Source organism: Lonchura striata, chromosome 5 (genome assembly GCF_050655825.1).
Source record: "Lonchura striata isolate lonStrDom1 chromosome 5, ASM5065582v1, whole genome shotgun sequence".
Taxonomy (NCBI): Eukaryota; Metazoa; Chordata; class Aves; order Passeriformes; family Estrildidae; genus Lonchura; species Lonchura striata.
The window spans coordinates 34,709,505-34,732,580 of record NC_140707.1 but is presented as its reverse complement, the minus strand read 5'-3'; the positions used below and the strand labels follow the sequence as shown (position 1 = coordinate 34,732,580).

The window sequence follows — 23,076 nt, the reverse complement described above, 5'->3', positions numbered from 1 at the left end:
CTGTCTGGTGCAGGTGAGTAGTATCTTATATCTAGAAATGTCTAAAGCTCTCTTTGACTCACTAGAATTTAAAAATACATGCTGCCACTGTAAATTATTATAAGCAGATTATTAGTATAGCCAGTACAATTTTTCTGTCTTTGCTGCCTCTGATGTACAGTTAGAGGGAGTCTAATATATTTTAGGTGCAGTTCAGTATTTTGAATTTAGCTCACTGATAGTTTTCTGAACAATCTTTCCACAGGAATTGATCAGGAACCACTCAGCAGCTAATAAAGCTGATTTTTAAAGCAGGTTGCAAAGGGCCAAATACAAGTTGCATATCCAGCTGCAGTATGAACAATTGGTTTGAAAGAGGATTGATATCTAACAGCAGTGGGCTGCAAAATGTTCCAATGAACTTGTCATAATCATGGGTCATCTCTCCAAATAATAACCCTGCTGATCTTTTTCGATCACATCTACCTGTCTAGTACTTGGCCACCTTCAGAGAAAATGGAATGCTTGCTCCTCTGTAATTTTGCAGAACCTGTGATTTAGTCATATTCATTTTGGTATTTTTGTCTAAAACATCCAGAGAGCTTCTGCTTGCATGTGCAGCTGAATGGCAATAATTCAGCTTGCTTGGACTGCCTAGTGTCCCGAGCAGTTGGATTGTGTGGCAGGCAAACAGTACTCTGGCAGAGAAGCATCATCATTTGGTCTCCTTCACAGCTGCAACACGATTATTCACTCTTTATGCCACAGATGAAAAACCTAACCAGAAACAGATGGGGAGCAAATATTTTTAGAAACGGTATTTCAAAGCATTAACAAGAGGAAGAGAAAAAGTTTTCAGCTTTGGAGATAAAATTTTAAGCCTTCTTATTAAAGTATATTCAATATTACTTTAAAAAAAAATTATTTATTAATAATATTATCCCCCCTATATAATTTTCTCAGAATCTTTCATTTCTATGTTTCTTGTGGTCAAAACCAGTGTTAAATGCAAATTATTTAATTCAAGTATATGTATAAATTAACATTTTATAGTAAGGCACAGTGTTCAAATAGCTCATTTATAGGTTCTTGTTTGTTTGAATGCTTATTTTAATTTTGTATTATTTCTCCAGCATCTACTTGGATTTTATGCAAGACTTGCTAGGGAAATAGAAAAATAGGTCTCATAGATCTTAGAAAGCTTTTTAGTAAGCTTGAAATGGCTTTTGTGATATCCTAAGCATCGCCACAATCAACTCACCAGTTGGCTCTTTTCAGTTATCATAGTTTTCCTACAAGGAGAAATGATCCTTCTCCTCCAAATTACAGTGTCAGAGAAGGATCAGTTCTGCTTTTGAAGCTGTGTTTGTAATAAAGATATTTTTATGAAGAGAGGAATTATTACTCTAGTTTTCTTGAATATCAAATTTGCAAGTCTGATGCGTGCAAATGTCTTTAATCTCTTTTTAATTCCAGGCCAGCAGTAGAGGGTCCTCATCAGTTACAAGCAGAAAAGTCCTGAGTTTTTAGCTCAGCAAGAAGGAACCTTAATTGTGCCAGTGTTTAGTGTTCTAGTCTTCTGAGAGCAACAGCTTCCATTCTGAAACTTCAATATGGATGCAGATGGAGTTACCTGAGTCTAATTTAGTATTACAGTATTTCCCATAGGAAGTAAATCTTTTGAGTACAATTTTAGAAACAAAATCTCTTCTTAATTTGACTTACCCTAACCCTGAGTGAATGAAAAATGATACTCAAATTGACATGATCCTCAAAGCATAATAAGTTGGATTACAAGATTTTTAGAAGCATGAAAGATAACTCTCTGCTAATTTTTTTGGCACTGATGTATTTATCATGTTCATGAACTGGGAATAAGAATTGGGAAGTAGTACTTTGGGATGTTTTTTAACCAGGATCTTTCTTGTTTGGCTCCAAAGAGGCACTGTAGGCTGTGATGTTACCAGGCTTTTCACTTCCACAGTGAGATTGTTCATGCAGATAACACTGACTGTGTTTAGATTTAATTTTGAGAACTCAGATCTGTAAGAAGCTCATCACTTTCAAATATTTCTGATTTCAGTGAGGAGCAAGCTCTGAAAAATTTCAGGTTATTTAGTGATATTTGTCATGTTGTACTGCATTTCAATATTGTTAAAAAAACTCCCTTCTCTTCATTCTTGATCTGCCTCATTTCACTTCATCTATTTTGGGAAAGTCCTGATCTTTGAGTCATTGAAACAGTTGAGATATGTTAAATAATGTTAAAACTTTAAATGCTAATTTTCTTACTGTTGCTTGAATTTAGATTTAATTTCTGTGCTTAGATGTATGGGGTAAATTTACCATGATGTTTCAAGTATTGAATTATCATTTATTTTGCATTTTGAGTGTTATCTATACAGTGCAGTTGTAATTAATTACTATTAATTGTTATTACAGTAGGGCTTAAAATCCACAGTTAAAATCTTGAAACTCTTTTGTACTGGAATTCTGCAGAAACATGATTAAACACAACTTATTTCCAAGAAAGATTCATAAGCGAGAATCAAGGTGTCACTGTGGGGGAAAGGAAGACAAAAGAACAGAAGCAGGAAATAAGTAAAACCACAGAAGAACATGGTTAATTGATACATTCTAAATGGTATGGGAATATAAATGCAATTCTTGGTATACGTGACCAGAAAATGTTCAACTAGAATGATTTTTGCACAGGAAAAATAGTGAGAAATATGTACATACATGTATTTTTAAGTTTCCTTCAGTACTCTAGTCTGTTTCCCAGTAACGTATTTCATTTCTTAACATTTGTTACTGAGTTTGACACCATTGACAATGTTTCCAGGTAAATTAAAAAGTAGCTACAGATGGATAAGGCCCTATAACCCAGTGCACCTTTTGTTCAGACACTGCACAAGAGCTGCATAACTGAATGCATGACATTTGTTTGTGAACTAATCATTTATTATGCAAACATCAAAACTTCATTATATCTAATCTTCTTAAATATGTACATGTTATTACTATGTAAAAGAACGAGTATCATTCCAAGATCTGCAAACTTCTCTCTAGCTCTGAGAGCTGCGGCAGAGCCTGTATTAATGCTAGTTTAAAAGCTGGAAGCTAACACGGTGTCACTGTGAGTGACACAGCACCACCTCTGGAGGCAAAACTTCATTGGCTGTATTCTTTAGTTACAATACAATCAAAACAAAAAAAAAATTAGAAAAAAAAAAAAATCTTTCCTGACAACAATATATTTGTACATTGTTAAATTTCCCAACTCTGTCCAACTTGGAGGATGGAAGCAAAGAATTCTGTCATGATTAGGATTCTCAGATGCTGAAGAAGGGAATTCGTACCAGAAACATCTGATGATAAAGGCTGTTTAAAGGCAGAGAAGGGGGCACAGGAAGCAAAGAGAAAGATGCGTCCATCTCCTCTGCTGGTATCCAGCCAGGAGCTCTCATTATTCTTCTTGCTTAGGGTCCCATGGCCTCAGTGAGGATAATGCTTTCTATCAGTGGCCCCCCTTCCCATCACCTCTCCACTAAACTGGTAGGTCAGCTTCTTCTTAACTTTCTTGACTTCCCCTGTCTTGCCATAGTTTCTCAAAGCCCGTGCCATCTTCTGGTAGGTCATTTTCTTGCGGTTGCCTTTCTGGATGCCCCAGCGATGTGCCAGTGCTTCTTTGTGTTTGGAGGAGAACTGGAAAGTACCTTTCTCTTTGTCCACCCACCAAATGCTGTCCTTCATGTCCCCACTGCGAAGAAGGTCCAGAAGGAACTGATACAAACGGATCTTTTTCTTGCTGCCTGTGTGAGTCAAAGAAGAAAGCCAGTGGAGCATTAGTATTTATGTGTAGTTCCTGGAAAAACAGCAGAAAGTATCTAAGTATTTCAGCTACCTTGGAAGATGCATAATTTCTTCAGCTTGCAGCATTTATAACAGTAAACTATGTAAAAGTGTGAGAACAAAATGTAGGTTGATATACCAAGAAGAAAAAGCAAGAATTAAGTAATTCAAATGGCTAAATATCTGAAATTAATTTCCTAATTTGAAGTTAATTGAAAAACATTGCTAATCCAAAACGAACTTGAACCTAATTTTGGCAGGTTATACAGAATGTGACTCTCATATACTGAGCAAAGAGAGCTAAATATTTTTTTTAATTGGTTCTTCCTTAACCTTCTTGTCTTGGTTTTCCTGGCTGTTAATAGAAATTGGAGTAGAAATGGCAAAAGCCATTTCCATTCAGGAAGCCTGAATAGACAAAGATGAAGGAGGCAGGGTAGTACATTAAGAAATGAAGTTTGAGATAGTTATGGTTGTGAGATTCAGAGGATGGAAGAGCGCAATGAGTTAGGGAAAGAAAAGCTTTGCCAGTGGCATAAAATACTAGCACAGCAGTTCTACAGTTTTCTTCATTATCCTTATGGTAATATAACACCTGCTCAGATCATAGCTTGACAAAACCCTTTTGTTTTCACTGACCTGTTTCTCCATGCATAATTCCAGGCCCAGGGTCCACACCATCATTCTCCCCATCTGAAACCTCCAAGGGGGGGCTCTGCCTCTCTATGTCCTCCTCATCAGAGCTGGGCTGAGGTGGAGAGAAGTACATCCGGGGCAAATAGGACACCTTTTGGAGAACAGAGTAGTAGAGGGAGAAAGCAGTGATATAGAGTAGGGCAACAAGATAAAAAAAGGAAATGTAATGAAGAGAGGCACAAAGAAAAGGGGAAAGAAAGAAGTATGGGAAAATGTTTAGTTTAATGCTGAGTGACTTAGTTTTTGGCATTTATAATAAATGCCATCCTATTAAGAACACTTTCAGATAACAGTCAACACTTACACATGGACAACCATGCACCTTTACCAGAGGGAAGAATGAGTAACATTGTGAATGTCAGAACTTTCTCATATCTTATATCCTATCAAGTAATGCTGCCCCCCTTCCCCATATTTCCCCAAAGCTTGCTTTCTTCCTAATGAGTTACTGATCCTGGTTGTCTATCTCCAGAGTGAAACTACTTTTCAGAACAACTTTTTCCTAACACAGACCATCTGGAGCTGAATTCGAAAGAGATGAACAGTTCTGCCCTATCATGGCTGGCTTTGGGTCTGTTGTCCTCTTCCTTTCTCAGTCACAGTACTTCCTGATGGCACTGAAACCCTATGGGACTGTGTCCAAATTTGGAGATAGGATTGTACTGGTCCGTCAGCTTTTTCTCTTAAACTTCCCCCATGAGGAGAGGAGTAGCCTTAACACTAAGATAAGGATATATCATATCAGCCCATATTTTCTTTTCCCAAATGGCAATCTGAAAATTCCCCATTAAGGGGGAATTTCTTGTCTGCAAAGCTAGCAAGCCATTTTTTGTGTCAAATTTTCTTGCCCTTATATAGAGGTTTTGCCAGAAGCAGTGTGGAATATACCTCAGCTCTGTAAATTCTCAGTTGTGGTCTGGTTTGCTAGGAAACATGACCAGTTGGCATGAATTATTGCATCTTCTTATTTAATAATGTGAAACAGGTCAGTCTGAAGGGCAGGGAATAAGAACCCAGTCCCTACATTAAAAAATCCCAACTAACATCCCCCAAACCCAGCAGCATATCTTATGCAGCTTTCATTAAATGGGACAGATGATAGTCCTAGAAAGTCAGCTCTTCTCCTTCAGCAGAAAAGGATGTTCTGAGCCTGGTGCCGTCCCCAGGGCACCTCAGACGCTGAAGTGGGCAGTGGGTGCTCATGAGCCACTGACCCCGTGCTGGGTTTGGCCCAGTTGGGGCTGTTTGGGGGAGTTTTGCACCACCTTGAAATGTCCCAACAAGGCGTGTGCCAAGGGCTGGTTTGGGGGCACAGCAGCTGGCAGTTAGTGAGTTGGCAGATTGGCTGCAGCCGATCTGGCAGGAAGGGCAGGATTGGGCAAGAGCGCGTGTAAGCTTCCTGTCAGATCCCCGGGAGCGAAACTTCAGCCCTCGCCACGGTCCCCTTCAGCTTTTTACAGTTGAGAAAGCTGCAGCCTCAGGGGTAGGAAGGAAGGGAGAGACTGTGCCATGGGGGAAGGGGAATGAGAAGGTGGGACAATGTCCTACAGGGGAGGGGAATGGAGACTGGGGCCCCTGCAAGAAAAGGGCTGTGGAAACCTGGAGTGCTTTGGGAAGTTGTATGGGAGTAAGGAACCGCTTCTCTGGGGCTGGAGTGGGACAGTGGGACAGCGGGAAGGGACATGCTGTTTTTCAAGCAAAGGTAGCTGCAGAGGCCATCCTGGGGAGTTGAGTGAAATTTCCCCATGCTGTCCCTACTTCCCCTGGCTGCTTTACTTATGCTTCCTCTACACCAGTGTCACACAGTTTTGGGACAGTCACAGAGGACTGACCCATGTGCTATAAAGAGGCAGGTTACTAATACAGTTCTGGAGAGAGAAAACTTAAGGAACTACTAGCTACTTTCCATGTTCAGAAGTTTTCCCAGGGTCTGTGGCACCCATGTGTGATTTTCCTCTTTCTAAAGTTCTTACAGCTTTCCAACCTTCTCTTTCCAACCTTCTCCCTTCAGAATGAATTTTTTTTTTCTTATTTTAATATTCCTGAGGCCCCTTTTGTCAGGCTAACAAAACTTTTTAAAGAAGTCTTGTTCATGAACAGGTTAAACTTCAAATTTGATTTCACAAAGTAAACTGATATCCACAGAAAATTAAAGAAATATCTTTGCATGTTCCTCCTTTACTGCAAACACTAACTCTGATATTGTAGGACAAATATGCTAGTTTAAAACTAGCAAATTTAAGGAGGGTTAAAACTTGCTTTCTGCTTTTTTCTTTGCCTGGGACTGTGACTGTGACACACCAGAAGCTGAACTTCAGAGTATGCCAAATACTGTTTGCATGAGCTATTCTAGGAATAAAAGTTAAGTAAAGTAAAAAGCCAAAGATTCCTCGCTGGTAAGGAAAAGAAGGGTAGTGGTTAATTGTCCATACTAACATCCACAGCTTGATAGGGTGTGGGACAGGGAGATCACAGTGCTCTTTATCAATGGTTGTAACAAAATTACTTCCCTGCCTTTCATCCTGAAATGAAAGATCCTGAAATGAAATAGCTGAGTAGAATGAACATGGATAAGCAGAAGTGCCCTCTCTTGTTTTCCAGTTGTGCTTCCAAAGACATCTCTAAAGGGGCCCATTTTCATCCTTTGCACTTGGCCAGAGGTAATGGTTGGTCATTAGGTATTAGCAGTTGCAATGAGCAACTGAAACAACTCAAAGCTTCCCACAGACTGCTGTTCCATGATGCACTTTTTATATTTGTAACTTTCTGTTCCTAATTCTTTGTTTGTATCTACATCTTATATTCTATTCCTGATTTTTTGATGGCTTGCAGTTTCCTGTTGTCAGTGTTAACTTACTCATGCTATTTTTTCTCTTCTTTCTTTTTGATTAATACATTATTAACATGCAATTTCAGTTTGCTTTCAGCAAAGAAACCCAAATGATAAGCCCATGCATGCTGTTTTTCTTACAAAGCTTCAGCAAGGGTACTCTTATATACAGCAAACACTCTTTTCTCCAACTTCAGTTCTACACTGTCTAGTATTTAGGACATTTCATGTACTTCTCTTTAGCACAAGATCTTCCAGCTTTCTTACTGCTCCCAGTAATGACTTTGGCCATATTCTTGTAGGATCAAGAGTGATTTCCACATCTGCTGTGCTTAGTGTCTTTGTAGTATGATGGAACACTTATAATTTCAGCTTCAGTGAGAATTCACTGGTGCTTTGGTGACTACTGCATAGTGGAGTATCTTTTTTTTTTTACAAGGAATTGCCTGGCCTAAAGTAAAATCTGAGCAAAGACAAGACACTGTGCTTTGGCTTGTGACATATTTACTCCCAGACAGAAGCACAAGTAGGATCTCCTCAGCCTGTGGTAGAATTGCCAGTGGCTTGTCTTAGCATTTCTCATACAAGTCATATAAAACTGTCAGGCTTCCTTGGAAATATTTAAAACTACTTTAAAGCTCAGAATTACTTCTTAATAGTCATGCTATGATGATACAAAGTTTCTCAGCTCTAGTTCATTTGCAGAATTGCAAACCAGTTGATTTTCATTCCAAATTAAACAAAAATTGAAATTCCAAACACCTCCACAAAATGCAGTTCTCTTTTTAGACAGTGTGGGGAGCATGATTTCTCATTATCCAGGTAAAAAGAAAGTTTAAAATACATTTGTCTTTAGAGTGAAAAGCTTTACATGCCCTAAGAATCTAACTCTTTAAAAAAATCTCTTTCACTTAATTGTATGCATTTCCCAATGTATTCTTTTCTTTACCATTAATTATTCTCTGAAGTTCTGAGCAGGGCTGGTAACCATACCTGATGGTTGAGTCCAATGTGTGTGGTTGGGATTGCAGAATCCAAGACGTGCATTTGCTCAATCTCCATGTGCCTGTAGAGCTGCTGCAGCTGGGGAGGCTGCACACTCTGCAGCTCTGTGAAATGGTTGTCTCCAAAGGTCTCAAATTCACTGTGCATGTGGTGTGGATGATATTCCCAATAATGATCTAAAGAAAGTAAAAATAGATTGCCCATCATTGCAAGATGAAAAAGCATGGCTTTTACCTGGCTTTCATTGATTCTTACTCCTGTCACGGCCCTTTCTGCCCTCTCCAAACCGCTCCTGTTGACCTGTTTGTCTGCTGACAATCTCTACAGATCCCTGTAAGGTTTCTTTTCCTAATCTCATAAATTCCTGTCACTGGGAAGTATCACTTAGGCCACTTTAAGTAGGAAAATACTCTCAGACAGTGAGATGGATTTCCATGACAATTTAACACAAGATGCAGAAGATGTTAATGCTGGCACCTTTCTCAAGAAGAGACCATAACAAGTTTCAAAACACTGTCATTATTGAGACGACAAATTCTACTGTTTTACATACTGTCATATTATTATTACACTCTTCCTCATGGCATGGAAATGAGGAGGTGGAAAAAAAACATAAAGATTATTCTGCAGCTATCTTCTGTCTTTATTTTACTGTGCTAATAAAATTTCAGGAATGCTGCAGGAAAGGCACTTTTCTAGATATTTCCTGCTGTTTTGCTATATCACACATTTTTAAGTACCAATACTAGAGAATAAAAGGATAAACACGTTTGGAAATCTGGTGTACACTGTATGCAGGAAGGCTGAATTCTATTGCAGACTCTTTTTCTATCTTTTTTATCTCTTTAGTAAATTTGAAATTTCTGTGATAATTTGGGTTTTTTTCCCAAAAATATAAAGAAGTACTTAACTAACCACTATAATGTTTCTTGATTAATTTATCTTTGAAATTAAATTCCATGTCATTCTCAGTTTTAGATTTCCGGCTTTTTTAGTTCAACAAAACCCTTCAGCTTTTTAGAATGTATTTGCTGCTCAAAATTTAAAATTTCCTACAAGAAATGTGAAGTATTGCTAATTCTATTTCACATATACAACAGCTGCATACATAATTTTGCAAAGATTTGTGTGCTACCTGTTTTTAAAATCAGTGTCAACACTACAGCCTCTGCTCTGACTGAGCTTGGAACTAATCTTCCAGGGTTCATCTTTTTGTCATCACTGTATGCATGGCTGAAATATCTTTATGATATTCTGTGTAACAGTTCTAATTTATATCTTACTGTTCCACATTAAATTAATCCTTTATTAATTTTTTAATTATAAATAATTTTTTTAATGTATGCGTTTTCACATTGCTGTCATGTACTCTTACACTCTACTTCTAATTATCCCTTAAGCTAGCATTGGCTCTGAGTCTTTCAGTGTAAATCAGTATATTCACCCCCCTATTCACATTTTTACACTTCTCCAGGCTCCCTCCCAGCTGTTGACCTCCTTCCAATAACACAATGGGCAGAATTGAACATGTTTCTCTAAATGTAGTTAAATTCATAGAGGAACGGTCTCATTCTGCAATATATTATTGTGCGTGACATCTGGATATTAATGTGCTGTGAATATTTTTCTTAAATATCAACTTAGTTCTTTTTCTTATCTCCTATCTCCTCGTCTTTCCCCATTTGTGTTTCAAACAGTTAAGTGTAATCACATTGAGGATTTGAAATCCAGGGGAGTGTCTTTGAATGTGGCTTCCTTTAGAGTGAACTCAGTGATATGTTTATACCAAGCACACTCGTACCTGAGAAGCTGAAAGCTCTTTCAGCTGTTTTTGTGCTCAGGCCAGTAGAAATTTATTTGGAGGCTCTATGAGATCATTTATTACACCAGCACTTACTTTTTGGCCCTTTCTGATTTTCTGATTCATGAATAAACCCCACCACTGCATGTGAAAGGGGTGGAAATGTACTTATAAAAGCATCCAGGGAGCTGCTGCATTTGTCATTTCTTCACTTTGTTCGGTGGCACTTTCTATGGGCTATGTATGGATTTTATAGCCCTAAGATAACTTCAATGCACAGTAGCACTTCTTCACATTGCAGTTCAAGATAAAAAAAAATCAGTTTCTAGTGTAAAAAAGTAGTGTTTATGGATGCAAAGGACCCGGGTGCTTTTCTATCCACTTCTACTTCAACCCAGGAAACAGCAGAGTGTGTGAGTTTAAATGCATAATTTACCTAAGGCTGTGTCCTGGTAGGAAGCTTTGAGCACTTTCAGTGTGAACCTTGTCCATTTAGTTGGAAGACTGAGCCACACTAACTCATGCTTTCTCTGAGATAAATTAGTGCAGATTTCTCTAAGTAGAGCCAACCATTGAGGTCCCATATACCATGGGCAGCTCTGCAAATTAACTTGTTGAGAATACAGGAATAATCTAAACTCTTGTTCCTTAGAATGATCTGGCTCTGCTTGCTGTGTGCAAAGTGCTCTGTCAGAGGGCAATGCATATTCCCAAAGATCCCTTGTCACTCATAACCCACAACAGCAAATGAGATCAGTGCATAACTGGGAGAATGACAAAGCCCAGGAAAAAGTCTCTGAGGCTGTCGGTGGCAGGTCTTCAGCTGTGGAATGTCTTACTAGCAGCAAATGTGGTGGCCAAGAGAGAACCAAGAACATTTCCAACCTCCATAGCCATGAGTATCTGTGCACCCTCTAGGTGGTCCACTTTTGATTATTTTAAGATTTTTTTTTATCAGCCATAAGGTTTTTATACTTCAAGATAGCTCTTAGTTTTTTGGAGCCTATGACAAGGTTACTGTTGCTCCAGAACTGTTTCACTTTTCTCTTGGCAGATCAATTAACCCATGGTACACTATTTATGCATATTCATGCTAATAACTAAATAGTAATTATCATATTAATTTCTAAATTCCTTTTTGATGGAATTAGATGCTGCTGTAAAAATGAATAAAATAATATTATTAACACAGCATATATGATTTAAAATAATGACATAATAGTATTACACTACCAAAAAATCTATATCAGAAATTTCTTAAACACAAACTTATGTCCAAATATTCAATTTGTGATACGGAGCTAAGTCCTTATTCTTTCCAAAATATCTATAATTTCCCAGTAATGCTTAGGAAAAACAATATTGGTTTAGTAACATTAGAAGAGAAATTACAAGTCGTCTCCAAAAGTCCTTCTGCAGTTAACCATCCTGACTAGGTTATTGCATATGAAAATAAAATGAGAAAACTTTAAATATTTCCAGACATTTCAGTTACCAGAAACTCTTTACTTCTATGTTCTTTGTTAGTGTTATATCAGTTACATATACCAATTTTGTTCTTTTCTCTAAAACATGAAGGTAGACGGAAGAAAAAGAGAGATAAAAATTCTAGGTATGGAAAGTGCCTGTTCTTTGGGTAAAGGAAAATGTCATTAAAAGCCAAGCTATACCTACACAACGGAGTCATTATGAGAAATTTCATGTGAAGTGAAAGAGGATGTGAAAAAAATTCTCTTACAGAGACATGGAGATCATGTTTGTTTTGGTCTTGTATGTAGTGAAAGGTTAGAGGAAGGACAATAATGAATTCTGAACTCCCTCCCATGACAGAGAGGATGTTAGCCTGTTGGGAAGCAATAGCTGACCTAAAGGCATTGTGTTAATATTAATAATGGAGGTAGATCCTCACTCCACAAGTGAGAAAACCCGACTGAACTTTTTCATGCACCTCCTCATCGCTGCAAATGGCTTTGCTCCTTTTAATAGATGAATAATGGTAGAACCAGCGGTCAGAATATGAAACAGGCTCAAGGAAGGTAACAAATTTGTAATAAATGTGGAGCAATGGGCTAAGTGTGCACAAGGCAGTGCCCAGCGTGCAGGATTCCTGCGGCAGCTGTGGAGGCGGAAGCGTGAGCGCTCTGTCAGCACCGGCTCTGCCCAGGCACAGCTGCGCCAGCGCCCCTGGGTGCTCTGGGCTGGGCTGGCCTGATCTTCCAACACATGCTGAACTAGGAGGGGGCTTCTTTCGCTGCTCCACACTGCATAGCTTACAAGATCCCACTGTGTTTTGCACATCTGAAAAAGCAAGTAAAGGGAAGAACTCATAGAGGAAATGAGAAAAATATTGAAGGACGCAGGAAACTCAATGTCTTGATCTGACACTACAGAATCACCTTTGAGAAGAGTGCTGTGGTCCTGGGCAGAGCATCAGTCTTATCTAAAACAATAGAATCTCATTAGCTCTCACTTCATAAGCTTCATGACTTTAATTATACCAAATGGCCTATGGGTCAAGCCCCATCAAATCATGAGGATAGCTTTGAAGAGAGGGGATTTTTAAATGAAATGTGGAATTCTTTCTCTTTTTCCTATAGCATTTAGGACTAAGGTTCACATGTTTGGACATTCCTCTACTTCTATGTGGGCTAATAAAATCAAAGCTGAGATTCCTAAATGGTCATGTTACTTCAGGATGTGGGACAAAAATAAAAGCCCAGATAATGAAATCTAGTAAGTTCCATGAGGCTAGCAACGAAGTGAACAAGTGTCAGCACTCAGCTTCATACAAAAAGTGATTTTTACTAAACCTACAATGTTTGGTAATAACATAGATACAAAGCTGCAGTGGAATTTTGTAATTACTAAGATTGCATCAGTGTTACAAAATATGCTGTTACACTTATAGACTTACAAGCTCAAGGTAGGGTGATGGACTAATATATAGTCACTCAAAGGAGCTTCTGTCCAGCATGACTATGTCTCTGTGTTTATTACAGTATTTAAAACAGAGTTACAATGCAGTACAGAAAATAATCTCACACAATGCTTGTGGTGATGAACATATCATGCTGTGGTTTAGCTTGTTAATTTCACTGTTCACTTATTGGAAATTATTTCCTAAATAGTACTTACTAGTGGCACAGATCTACAGATTTTTTGTGGACTTTACTACCTATTTGTGTAAATATGGAATAAGGGTGTCAAAGACATAAGGGTTTCCTTCAGGTCTATATTGAGGGAAAAGGGACAGTAATGCATGCAGCACAAATATACAGGTTATTACATTGTCATCTCCCTTTCAGAAAATTAATTTTCTACTGGTGAGAGAGAGGTAGTCTGACACCTCAGGAAATTTTCCTATTTCTTTAACAATCCTTTGTCAGCAAAATCAGAAGTATTATTCTGCTTATTGGCATTAAGTAGTAGTATTGAGGTGCACAGTGATACTGAGTAAACCTGCAAAATTATTTTTATGTATTCTCAGTAATCTCACTGTACCCCAAGCAGAACTTCTCTCTCTCAATTCTGCTCTTATTTCTTCTTTTTATTCTCCTGTCTAATCAAGTTCTTGTCTCTTTTACTGCTGTCACTGCAGCACCTTTTTATTCCTTTCCCCTCAATTTTTCAATCATTGTGCATTTATTCACTTTGTTCTGAACACTAAGTACATATTTCTAAATGCACTTTGTGGCATCCTTTTCCTGCCCTTCTGCATGGCTCTTCTCAAGACTCCATATTTCTGTCATGTAAACAAAATGAAACTCAAAATTGGGATTGTCAATGTTTATCAGAAAGAAGGTAACTACAATAATTTGTGGATTTTAGTATCCATCTGTATTTTTTAGTTGTTCATTGCTCTTTTGGACTGTGAGCAATTCAGGGCAGCACAGGGCATATTTATATATGCTCTGTGATATTTATACACAACCAACTATATTACAGGTGCTTTCATAAATAAAAATTTGATTGAAATGTGCAGGCTGGGTTTAGATTGCCTCTTCCATAAGCACTTACTATAGGAGTTAAAAATATGTTTTGGGGGTCTTTAGGACAAGTGCAGCACAACTTTAGGAACAGACAAATAGTTAAATGATGCTAGTGATCTGAGAAATGTAGCCTAGAAGCAGCCTTTCAGTAGAAAAATGGGCAGTAAACCAGATGGGGTAATTAAACTATGAAAGATAAAGGGAAGTTTTTGCTTCAGGTAGCCTAGATTTAATGACAGAAAACTTATTTCCCAGTGTTTTTTCCTTCATGGCATCTTTTATGTTTATTGTATAATTGTCACAATTGCCTTTTGAGATAATGAATGTTATCCTGTTTTATGAATGTGCAAACAGGTATGGGGAATAATGTAAAAACCCTGAATTTCCATGTGGAATTTGATGTGTTTGATTAATGAGACTTGACAGATGTCATGAGATAACTTATAAAAACTGAATTAATTCTTTGTCTTCAGGTGTTAAGAATATCATAGGTGTTTCCTGGATGAAGTGTAGAGAACAAATTTAGGTAGGAATCTCTTTCTGCAAAATGCTTAGAGCAATCTTACTCAGTAACTCACTGCTCTTTTGTTGCCACAAAAAAGTGCCCTGCTATGATTAGCTCATGTCTTAAATTATAACAGCAATGGGTCTAATTGCTATTTCAGTGGGATTCTTTCAGGGAAACTCCAGGACCTGCAGGGACTGCCACCAGTAATAGAGTAGAACGGTGCTTTTCCTTCCTGAGTCAATATTGACTCTGGTATTTCCAGGGTGCTGTTGCTGGACCATTGTATTGCACGGGACATAAAATTCACAAAGCAAGACTCTCACCTCTGCATTGATATTGAGTCCAGTGCCCAGGCAACATTGAAATATAGACAACAAAGCTTTGAAATCACATACATAACCTGAAGTAATGAATAATCATACAGCATTTTTACATTGAGATATGCTTATGTACAAACAGCTACGAGGAAGTTTTACATAGCTTTAGAGACAGGAAGTACTTGGGTGTACTGGAGGAAGAGTGAAAGTTAAAGTTAGGTGTGGCAGCATGCAATAGAGATCAAAAGAAAGAGAAAAAATATGGAGTTGAAAAAGGCTAAATACCAAAGAAAGCTAAGCACAAATAAATTCTCTAGGACCTAAGTGAAATGGGACTTGGACATAGGAACACAAGAAGAGGAATACAGGGTTGCAAATCTATGTCCTTAAAAAGCTGAGAAGCAAGCTGAATGCTTTTGATCTGTAGAGGAAAGTAAAAACACACTAAAGATAATGAAGCATAGAGATCATGAGATCCTACTTTCCTGGGAACTCCTTGCATCATAGAGTGCTTTTTAAAATGCTCTTTCAGAGAAACCATGTTGCAGTTGCTGGATTGTAACAAATAATATAATAGTATCATATTATTAATAAAATAATTTTTGTTCCTGATTCGAAAATGTGTTCCTATACATTATAGATCACAGCAATAAATGTGTTATTTTCTTGTATGTCCAAAATCCATTTCCTGTGGTAACCCATGATACTTTATGCTCCAAGGAGATATTTTTTGACTTACCGCCATGACTCTCTCCATCACTGTTGAGATACTGGTAATAATCATGGGGCTGTCGGTAGAGATCTGAATCATAGGGTACCATATCATCAGAGGGCTGTAAAAAGAAGAGGAATTTTTAGAACAGTAAGTTTATACAAATAGTTTCCAAATTATTCATATAGTTTGTGAAGGGCCAATGCCAACCCATTTTATATTGCTTAGGGAAAGAAAAGGGAGACTTCAAGTTATTACTGAATCAGCAGAAATATGTGATGCAAACACTGGTTTTGGAGAAGAAAAGAATAATCCCAGTAGAAAAGAGACCCAGCCTGTGTAGCAGAACTTGTCCAGTTGTAATACAGAAATCCCTTGTATCCCACACTCCAGCCTTCTGAGGATACTGCTTTAGAGCTGTTGTAGATATTACGCACAAGTAAAGGTGAAATATTTTCTTTGGCAGTAACAGGCATTTTCTTTTATTGATGATAATGATGATGATGATTATGATAATGATGATTATTGTTATTCCTGCACACGAAAAAGAAAGCAGAAACTTGTCTTGCCTAAACATATTGTTTCTACTAGGTCTGACTAAATGGTGGCAGTTGGAGGATAGTGATGCTGACTGTATCAGAGGGTGTAAACACATTTTCTTTCTCAGTTACTGTCCAAGGTGACCTCTAAATATTTACTGGTTCAAATCAACTGCACAGGGCTTTTAGATACACACAGTGAAGACTTAAGAAGTCCAAATGTGAGTAGCATGCTTGGCTGTAGAACTGAAATCCTCTCTATCTTCTTTAAAAGGTAACATAGGGTAACTTTCCCACTTTTCTTCCTCCTTAGACCTAGTATTACAATTTGAACACTGAGCAAGACCTTATGTCGTCACAATATAGGTTGTTTATTATTAGTTGTTCACAATTTTCTTACTTCATTTAATGTTCCTTCTTATTTATTTACAGAGTGAAGAGTTAGAGAAAGACAGTGTCTGTCATGGGGTTTTGTTAAACCCTAGTCCAGTTAAGTTTTTTACAGTACTTCCTTCCAATCCAAACAAAATTCTTGTACTGTCAACAGCAAAGGAGAACTCCGCCAGCTTCTTGCCTTTTTTTGGAGAGGAATCTACTTCTAGCATTTCTAGGTGTTCATAGAAAAATTTTAATTCTACTAATGACTCCATCATAACTAACTTTAAAGGACAAATATAAATAAGAGGACAACTACATGATGAGCGTATTTCTTGTGTTTATATTTCTTGTGTTTATATTTCATATGCCTATCTGTATGCCCCAAATCCTTTCCTTCCATGAACCTGTCACATTTTTGGAACACCTGCATTTTTAAAGATTATGCTGTGGTAACAGCATGACAGAAATACAGGACAGCTTCTCTTTTTCTTACTCCTCTAGACTGCTTGAGAAATGGAACCTAAGGTAGCAGCTGCCACTAAAATCCAGATGGAGGTGGTAGATAAACAGCAAGCAAAAGGAAAGGACTTCTTTTTTTTCTGGTTTCTTTAATTCTTCTGGTTAACTCCTTCAGTTCATTCTGCTGGAATTTGGGGATTTAAAGATTGTCCCTTTCTGAGGATTAAGATGTTGGAACACATACCACAAAACCCGAAGAAAACACTTCCAGAAATTATTCTGGAACTTGATAAATCCTTAGCAGCAGCCAATGTGTTATATTAGTGTATCATTAAAAGGCACTGGTAAGATTATCTAAAACTTTGTGAGTTTCAGCATACACACTAACTGGGAGTCAGATCCATGGAATATTTAAGGCCTCAGGAGAAAAATCCATCACCTGGCTACAAGCTCCAAATATAATCGATGGTGGCAGATAATTGCTTTAGGGAAATCTTGAGATGATGATAAACCACAAAAAAAGGCTTTATAAGGGAAAAACTAAGGAAAAGAGACAAGTCGTCCTTTAATTGCACCCACAGCAGGGATACCAGTGACAGGACACTTCTCTAGTCTCCAGAGCTATACTGTAGGTACAGTCTCCCTTTCCAAATCTATGTGATTACAGTAGAATTGCCCTTTATTCACACGGAGATACAATGGGAAGTATAACCTGTTTTCCAGATTTCAGGGGGGTGGTCAAAAAGTCAGTACAGCATGCATTTCCTCAATGTTTCTGCTTTCTCTCTGTGTATTTTCTTGGTGTTCTCTCTGTGGTTATAGGTACTTACTCATCTTCATTCCTTCCACCTTTAGTGTACTCTGATCTCTGACAAGAAATAGTACTGAGACTGTATTTTGCTTTCTTTAGGATAAAGTTCCAAATGGAATTTCTGTTTCTCCTTTTCATTATCTTTGCAAATTAGTTCATCCCACGTTAGTTGATTTCATTTCCCTAAATATATGCTTCTTGTTAAGTATATAAACTTATGTCTTCATATTCAGAATTTTAAATTATTATAATTTATATTATAAATTAAAAACTAATATTAATTATAATTAATATTATTAATTACTAACATTCAAAGGAAAGCATTCATGTTATGTGAAAGGGGAAATGTCAACATCTAAATGGAAAATGCATATCATACTAGTTGGGAAAAAGTCATATAAATGTACAGTGTTTGAAATAAAAATCTCTGTTTCCTCTCAACTAAAACTAGAAATTTATAGAAATTATTAAGAAGTCAATATCTAAATGCATTGAAGCTTTAAACACTGGTAACTATGTAGCCAAAATTAAACTAACTTAGAAATAAATCAGTATCCTATCAATTGAGGCTTAATTTGCTAAAATTTCCACTGATACAACAAGATATCACTCATATCTTTACAGAAGTATAGCTTGGCAGGAAGGCCAAGCATTAGTGCAAAAGTAGATAACAATATGTATTTTAGCCATAGAAAAATACATTTGGCTTTTCCTAATTGTGCTTTTCCTGTGTTGTCTTCTCTCAGTTTCCAAACTCCCTCACTTTGGACAAATATACATTAACAGCCAATAGTGTCTCCCAGTCTGACAGCTGGGAATTAAATATTTTACAAGTCAAAAGCTACTTTTACAGCTCAGATGTATATTCAATGACCAGAGCTAAAGGGAGGTGTGTTAAATAGACTCTTAAAACAGTGATTCTCTTAATATTTACAGATCTGACTGACTGCAGAATAACTTGCAGATACTCAACGTCTAAAAATTATTTTACATAGGGCATTGGGTTTGAAAGTCTGGGGCTTAACATCTTTTTATTCTGGATTCTTGGAATCTTTGTCCTTGGATTTGTTTCCTGTCCAGTGATCCTTTTGATAAAATATGTATGTGTTTATCCTTGTTAACTCATGCCACTGGACCCATCCCCACAAAGGACTTGTAATGCCACCGCTTTCTATCTTCGTGCCTGATCTTCAAGGGCCCCCATTAACCAACATGGAAAGATGTATATTAAATATTTAAAAGTCTACTTATCATAACTGTAATCAGATGGTGGTTAGAAGGACATATAACAGCATGTATTCTCTCTGATTATCCTATGGGAAAGTGGGATATTTCCCTCCATTTATCAGAGAGTCTATTTTCAATAACATAGTTTTAATTGCTTTCTGTATTTTTTTGGGGGGGTTGTTGTTTTGGTTATTTTTAGAAAAGTTTCTTTAGAAATGCTTCCTCTAAGAAGAGAGAAGAGGTTTCACCATGTACTGCTGTTGCCTCTTGTGCCAATCTTTACCCACTTGCCCTGTCCTTCTCTGGAACCTCCCCACCCACACCCATTTCATCATCTTACTGACAGCTCTTCCATGACACTGAACTGTTTAGTTACTCCTGACAAAAAGCAAAGAATAGCTCATGTTTAATATTTAACTGATGTCAATGGCCATTTGTTCTATCGGTTGTTTCCATGTATAAGAATGACTGAAAGCTTTGTTAGGATCCCATAACTGTGGTCTAAAGTTGGTATCTCCTTTCATGCGTGCCATGAGGTGCAGTGCACTATCTAAGACAGTATTCTACCCTAGAGTGAGAGGTCAACAAACAATACTTTCTGTCACAGACTTGATAAATGAGGAGTGGCCTCAGTCTTCCATCTTTGCCCTGAAACTCAAGGGAAAAGCCACAAAACCAGTCAGAGAAAGCCTCAGTTGGCATTGGTTAAGAGAGACACATTGGACTCAACTGAATAGCAGTCTGAAAATTTTGTTATTCCCCAAGACTTTGTCAGAAGATTCCAGGAAATTGTAAAATCACTAAATGCTAATCTGTTTTTTATCTTGGTATAACTATTCAGAGGCATGTGATTCAAAAATACTTCAGACAATTTCCAGCGATGTGCTGCTGATACAAGCTTTAAGGTCAAGATTAATTTTATTTCCTTGGAAAAAAATTACAGTATAACTATTTTAGAAAAGATGAGTAAAAATACTAGCATGATTACTCATTGGGCCATCCTCACTGGACCATGTTGGCAGTGCAGTTATGTGGAACAGAATACTTCTGTGGGGCATTTTTGCTCTCATGCAAAAATACTTCATTCAAAGCTATGATTTCTACAGGTGGCTACTTAAGGATTCATATAAAACTGGAACCCTCTTCAGGCAAAAGTGTTTGACTTAATAATGTTCTGACCCGTAACACAACTGAATTCTACCATGCACTGGAAGACACAGACCCAGTTTGCAGAATTTTTCCCCACAAAATTTCTAATCTTCAGAGGAAGATGCAGTACTCCCAAACAATTTAAACAGTGTTTTCCATCTGAAGGATAAGAATTTCCTAGCTTGGGCAAGAAAAAGCAGTTACTGACCCACCCTCAACTGAACGGGGAGGGGTGGAGGAGGGAAGTGTTGCTGCAACCCCTGCCTAGAAACAGGCTTGTGTCTCCCCACTGAAAAAGCCCCAGGAGACACAGACATGCAGGAGTGTAGCTGCAGTGCTCAAAGTGCACTTAAAGCAGTTTTGAAAAAACAAACAACAATATTCAATTTTTGGCAGTTTAATCACAAAACAAAAAAAATCAAGTTGCCCTGTCAAGTGCTTAATGAAGATGCACTTGGTTTTTCACTGCCAGTTGTATTGCTCATCTGAACACAACCCAGACAGAATATTAACTACAAAACAAATTAGAATATGGGCCAAACTGTGTTAGATTTTCACTCAATTTATTCAACATATGTCCTGGAATTCAACTCTGGGGGAAAAAAGAGACAGAAAACTTGGCTATGAGTTAATGAATGGACAAAAAATTAACAATTGCTTTGTTTTTTTTTTTTTTTAATGGAGATGTAGTTTTCTGGGGTAGCTAAGGACAACAAGATTTGTGTTTCTTTTTAATTTATTTTTTTTAAGCCAAACAAGTAACATACTGAGAAATCTCTATATATGTTTTTTTTTTTTAGTTAGTTTCTATTCAGATTTCTATTCTGTTGCACTTGCACCAGACCCATTGGGAAATTCTGCGTATTTAAGAATAAGAAAAATATTTGTAGTCTCCTCACCCTTTGAGTAGATAGGTGATTTCAGGGGCACTGATGATAAACTGAGAAAATAAAGGGTCTCCCCCAAAAATAAGATAAATACTTTCAGTCAGTCATCATGAATTCTGAACATGATAGGAATTCAAAGGGCAACTTTTCTGGATGGAAGATAAGAAATGTTTTTAGTCTTCATTAAATGGGACAAGACAAAGCCAGAACTTGATACAAGTTTTTGCGAAAAACCTCTTGGATCTGCATTGTCTCTTTTCTTCTCTGTCACATGTATAGCAACTACTGTAAGCCATCTACCACATAAAAAGCAAAGTGAACCACCTTATCTGGCACGTCTTCAGCTTCTACAAACTTAATGAAATCTAATTAAGGCCTCTTGCACCCATTCTGTTTAGAGATTTCCCATTAAGGCTGGTTTGTGAACACCAGGTTAATGACATTATTTTTTCCATAAATAATAATTTTTTAAATCATCATATGATAAATTACAGCAGTGCAACAATTCTTCAGAGTTAAGGAAAGGATAGACCTGCCCTATAAGCACACAGAAAAATTTATATCTTAGAGAAAACATTGAAAGAATCAAATAAGGACCGCAGGTTTTTTCCCCATATGCCAATTACTTTTTCACAGTTAGTGAATTCAAGAGAATTTAAGAAAATATTAAGTTAAAAACTAAAATGCCATCATTGAAAAGAACACACAGAATCCTAAAATCTGCAATATGCAAATGAACATTCAACAATTCTCTCACAGATTAGTAGACAGTTAAATACATAAACTATGTCAGAGACTTCAGATGATTAAGAATTACAATCTGAAGAAAGACGGCTTTTATATCACGTAGGTGGCACTGAAGAAGAGAGATTTACTGACTTGCTATAAATGCCATGTACAAAAATACCATACATTTAATCTCTGAAAACAAATGGAGATCAAAATCAGATACAAGTTTGGGGAGGAAATGTTAATTTCCCTTTCATTGCAGTGTTGTCACTAGTTTTATATATTGACCTAAGCCAAACTTCCTGACATTATAAATACAGACCAAACCAGAGATATTCTCAAATAAATAAAACTGGTTTACTTTGCCTTTTACTACTGAACCAAATGATCCATATTACAAATAAATTCATATACTCACAGGGGGAATAAGGGGAAATCCTTCCATCTTGCAAGCTTGCAACATTCAGCCAACTTCTGAGTGAATTTTTCTTAATTCAGTTTTCAAACATCCAGAATAACTGACTTACAAAAAATCATATTTAAAAAATGGGAGGAAAAAAGGAAAAATAAAGAAAAAAGAAAAGGAAAAAAAAAAAAAGTGAGATCCTTGGACTCTGTGAAGTCCCTTAGCAGTGGTGGATCTCAGGACAGGAGGACCCTAACAAGTTTTCATAGTTTGCCCTAATAGGTTCTGAGGTGAACTTCTTCCCGAGTTGTATGCGAAGTTCCTGATTTTATCAAATGTCTGTAGAAGGCAGATAGGCCTTGGGTCTATCTGCGCTGTGACATCACACTTGAGCCAGTTTGCATAAATCTCATTTCAGGGAGCTGTGGCGCTGCAGCAGGAAGTCTGCCCCAGCATGGACAGGTGCTCTGCTGTACAAGCAGCAGCCCAGGGCCTGCCATGAGCGTGCGGTGCAGCGCCCGGGGGAAGGCTCTGTGCTCCCACTGCACATGAACCAGAACCATGGTGCTGCTCTCTGCTTTAATGAGACACCATAGACACAGTCCTGACAACTTCTGTGAGGCCAGAGCAGTGGCATAGACTTGCATCAATAATAGTCCTGTGTTGAAATTTATGTGGCAATACTTAGCAGGTAAGAAAAAAAAGAGTATGCAGTTTCAAATACACAGTCTTAGGTTTATACAAACACTGAAGTTATGCCCATGAGACTTTTCGTCGTCAGCTTTGCATGAGAGTAAAT

The 23,076-nt window shown here is 37.5% G+C and overlaps 1 protein-coding gene across 1 annotated transcript; it reads right to left on the bottom strand.

The window, feature by feature from the left end:
- Positions 1–1,419: 1,419 nt before the first annotated feature.
- On the bottom strand, positions 1,420–22,645 carry SPI1 (Spi-1 proto-oncogene). The gene is made up of 5 exons (XM_021533291.4): positions 22,290–22,645; positions 15,720–15,813; positions 8,354–8,541; positions 4,474–4,621; positions 1,420–3,794 (listed from the first exon to the last, which is right to left on the bottom strand). The coding sequence occupies exons 1-5, from the start codon at positions 22,332–22,334 to the stop codon at positions 3,478–3,480; spliced, it is 792 nt and encodes a 263-aa protein (XP_021388966.1). The 5' UTR covers positions 22,335–22,645; the 3' UTR covers positions 1,420–3,477.
- Between the last annotated feature and the right edge of the window lie 431 nt (positions 22,646–23,076).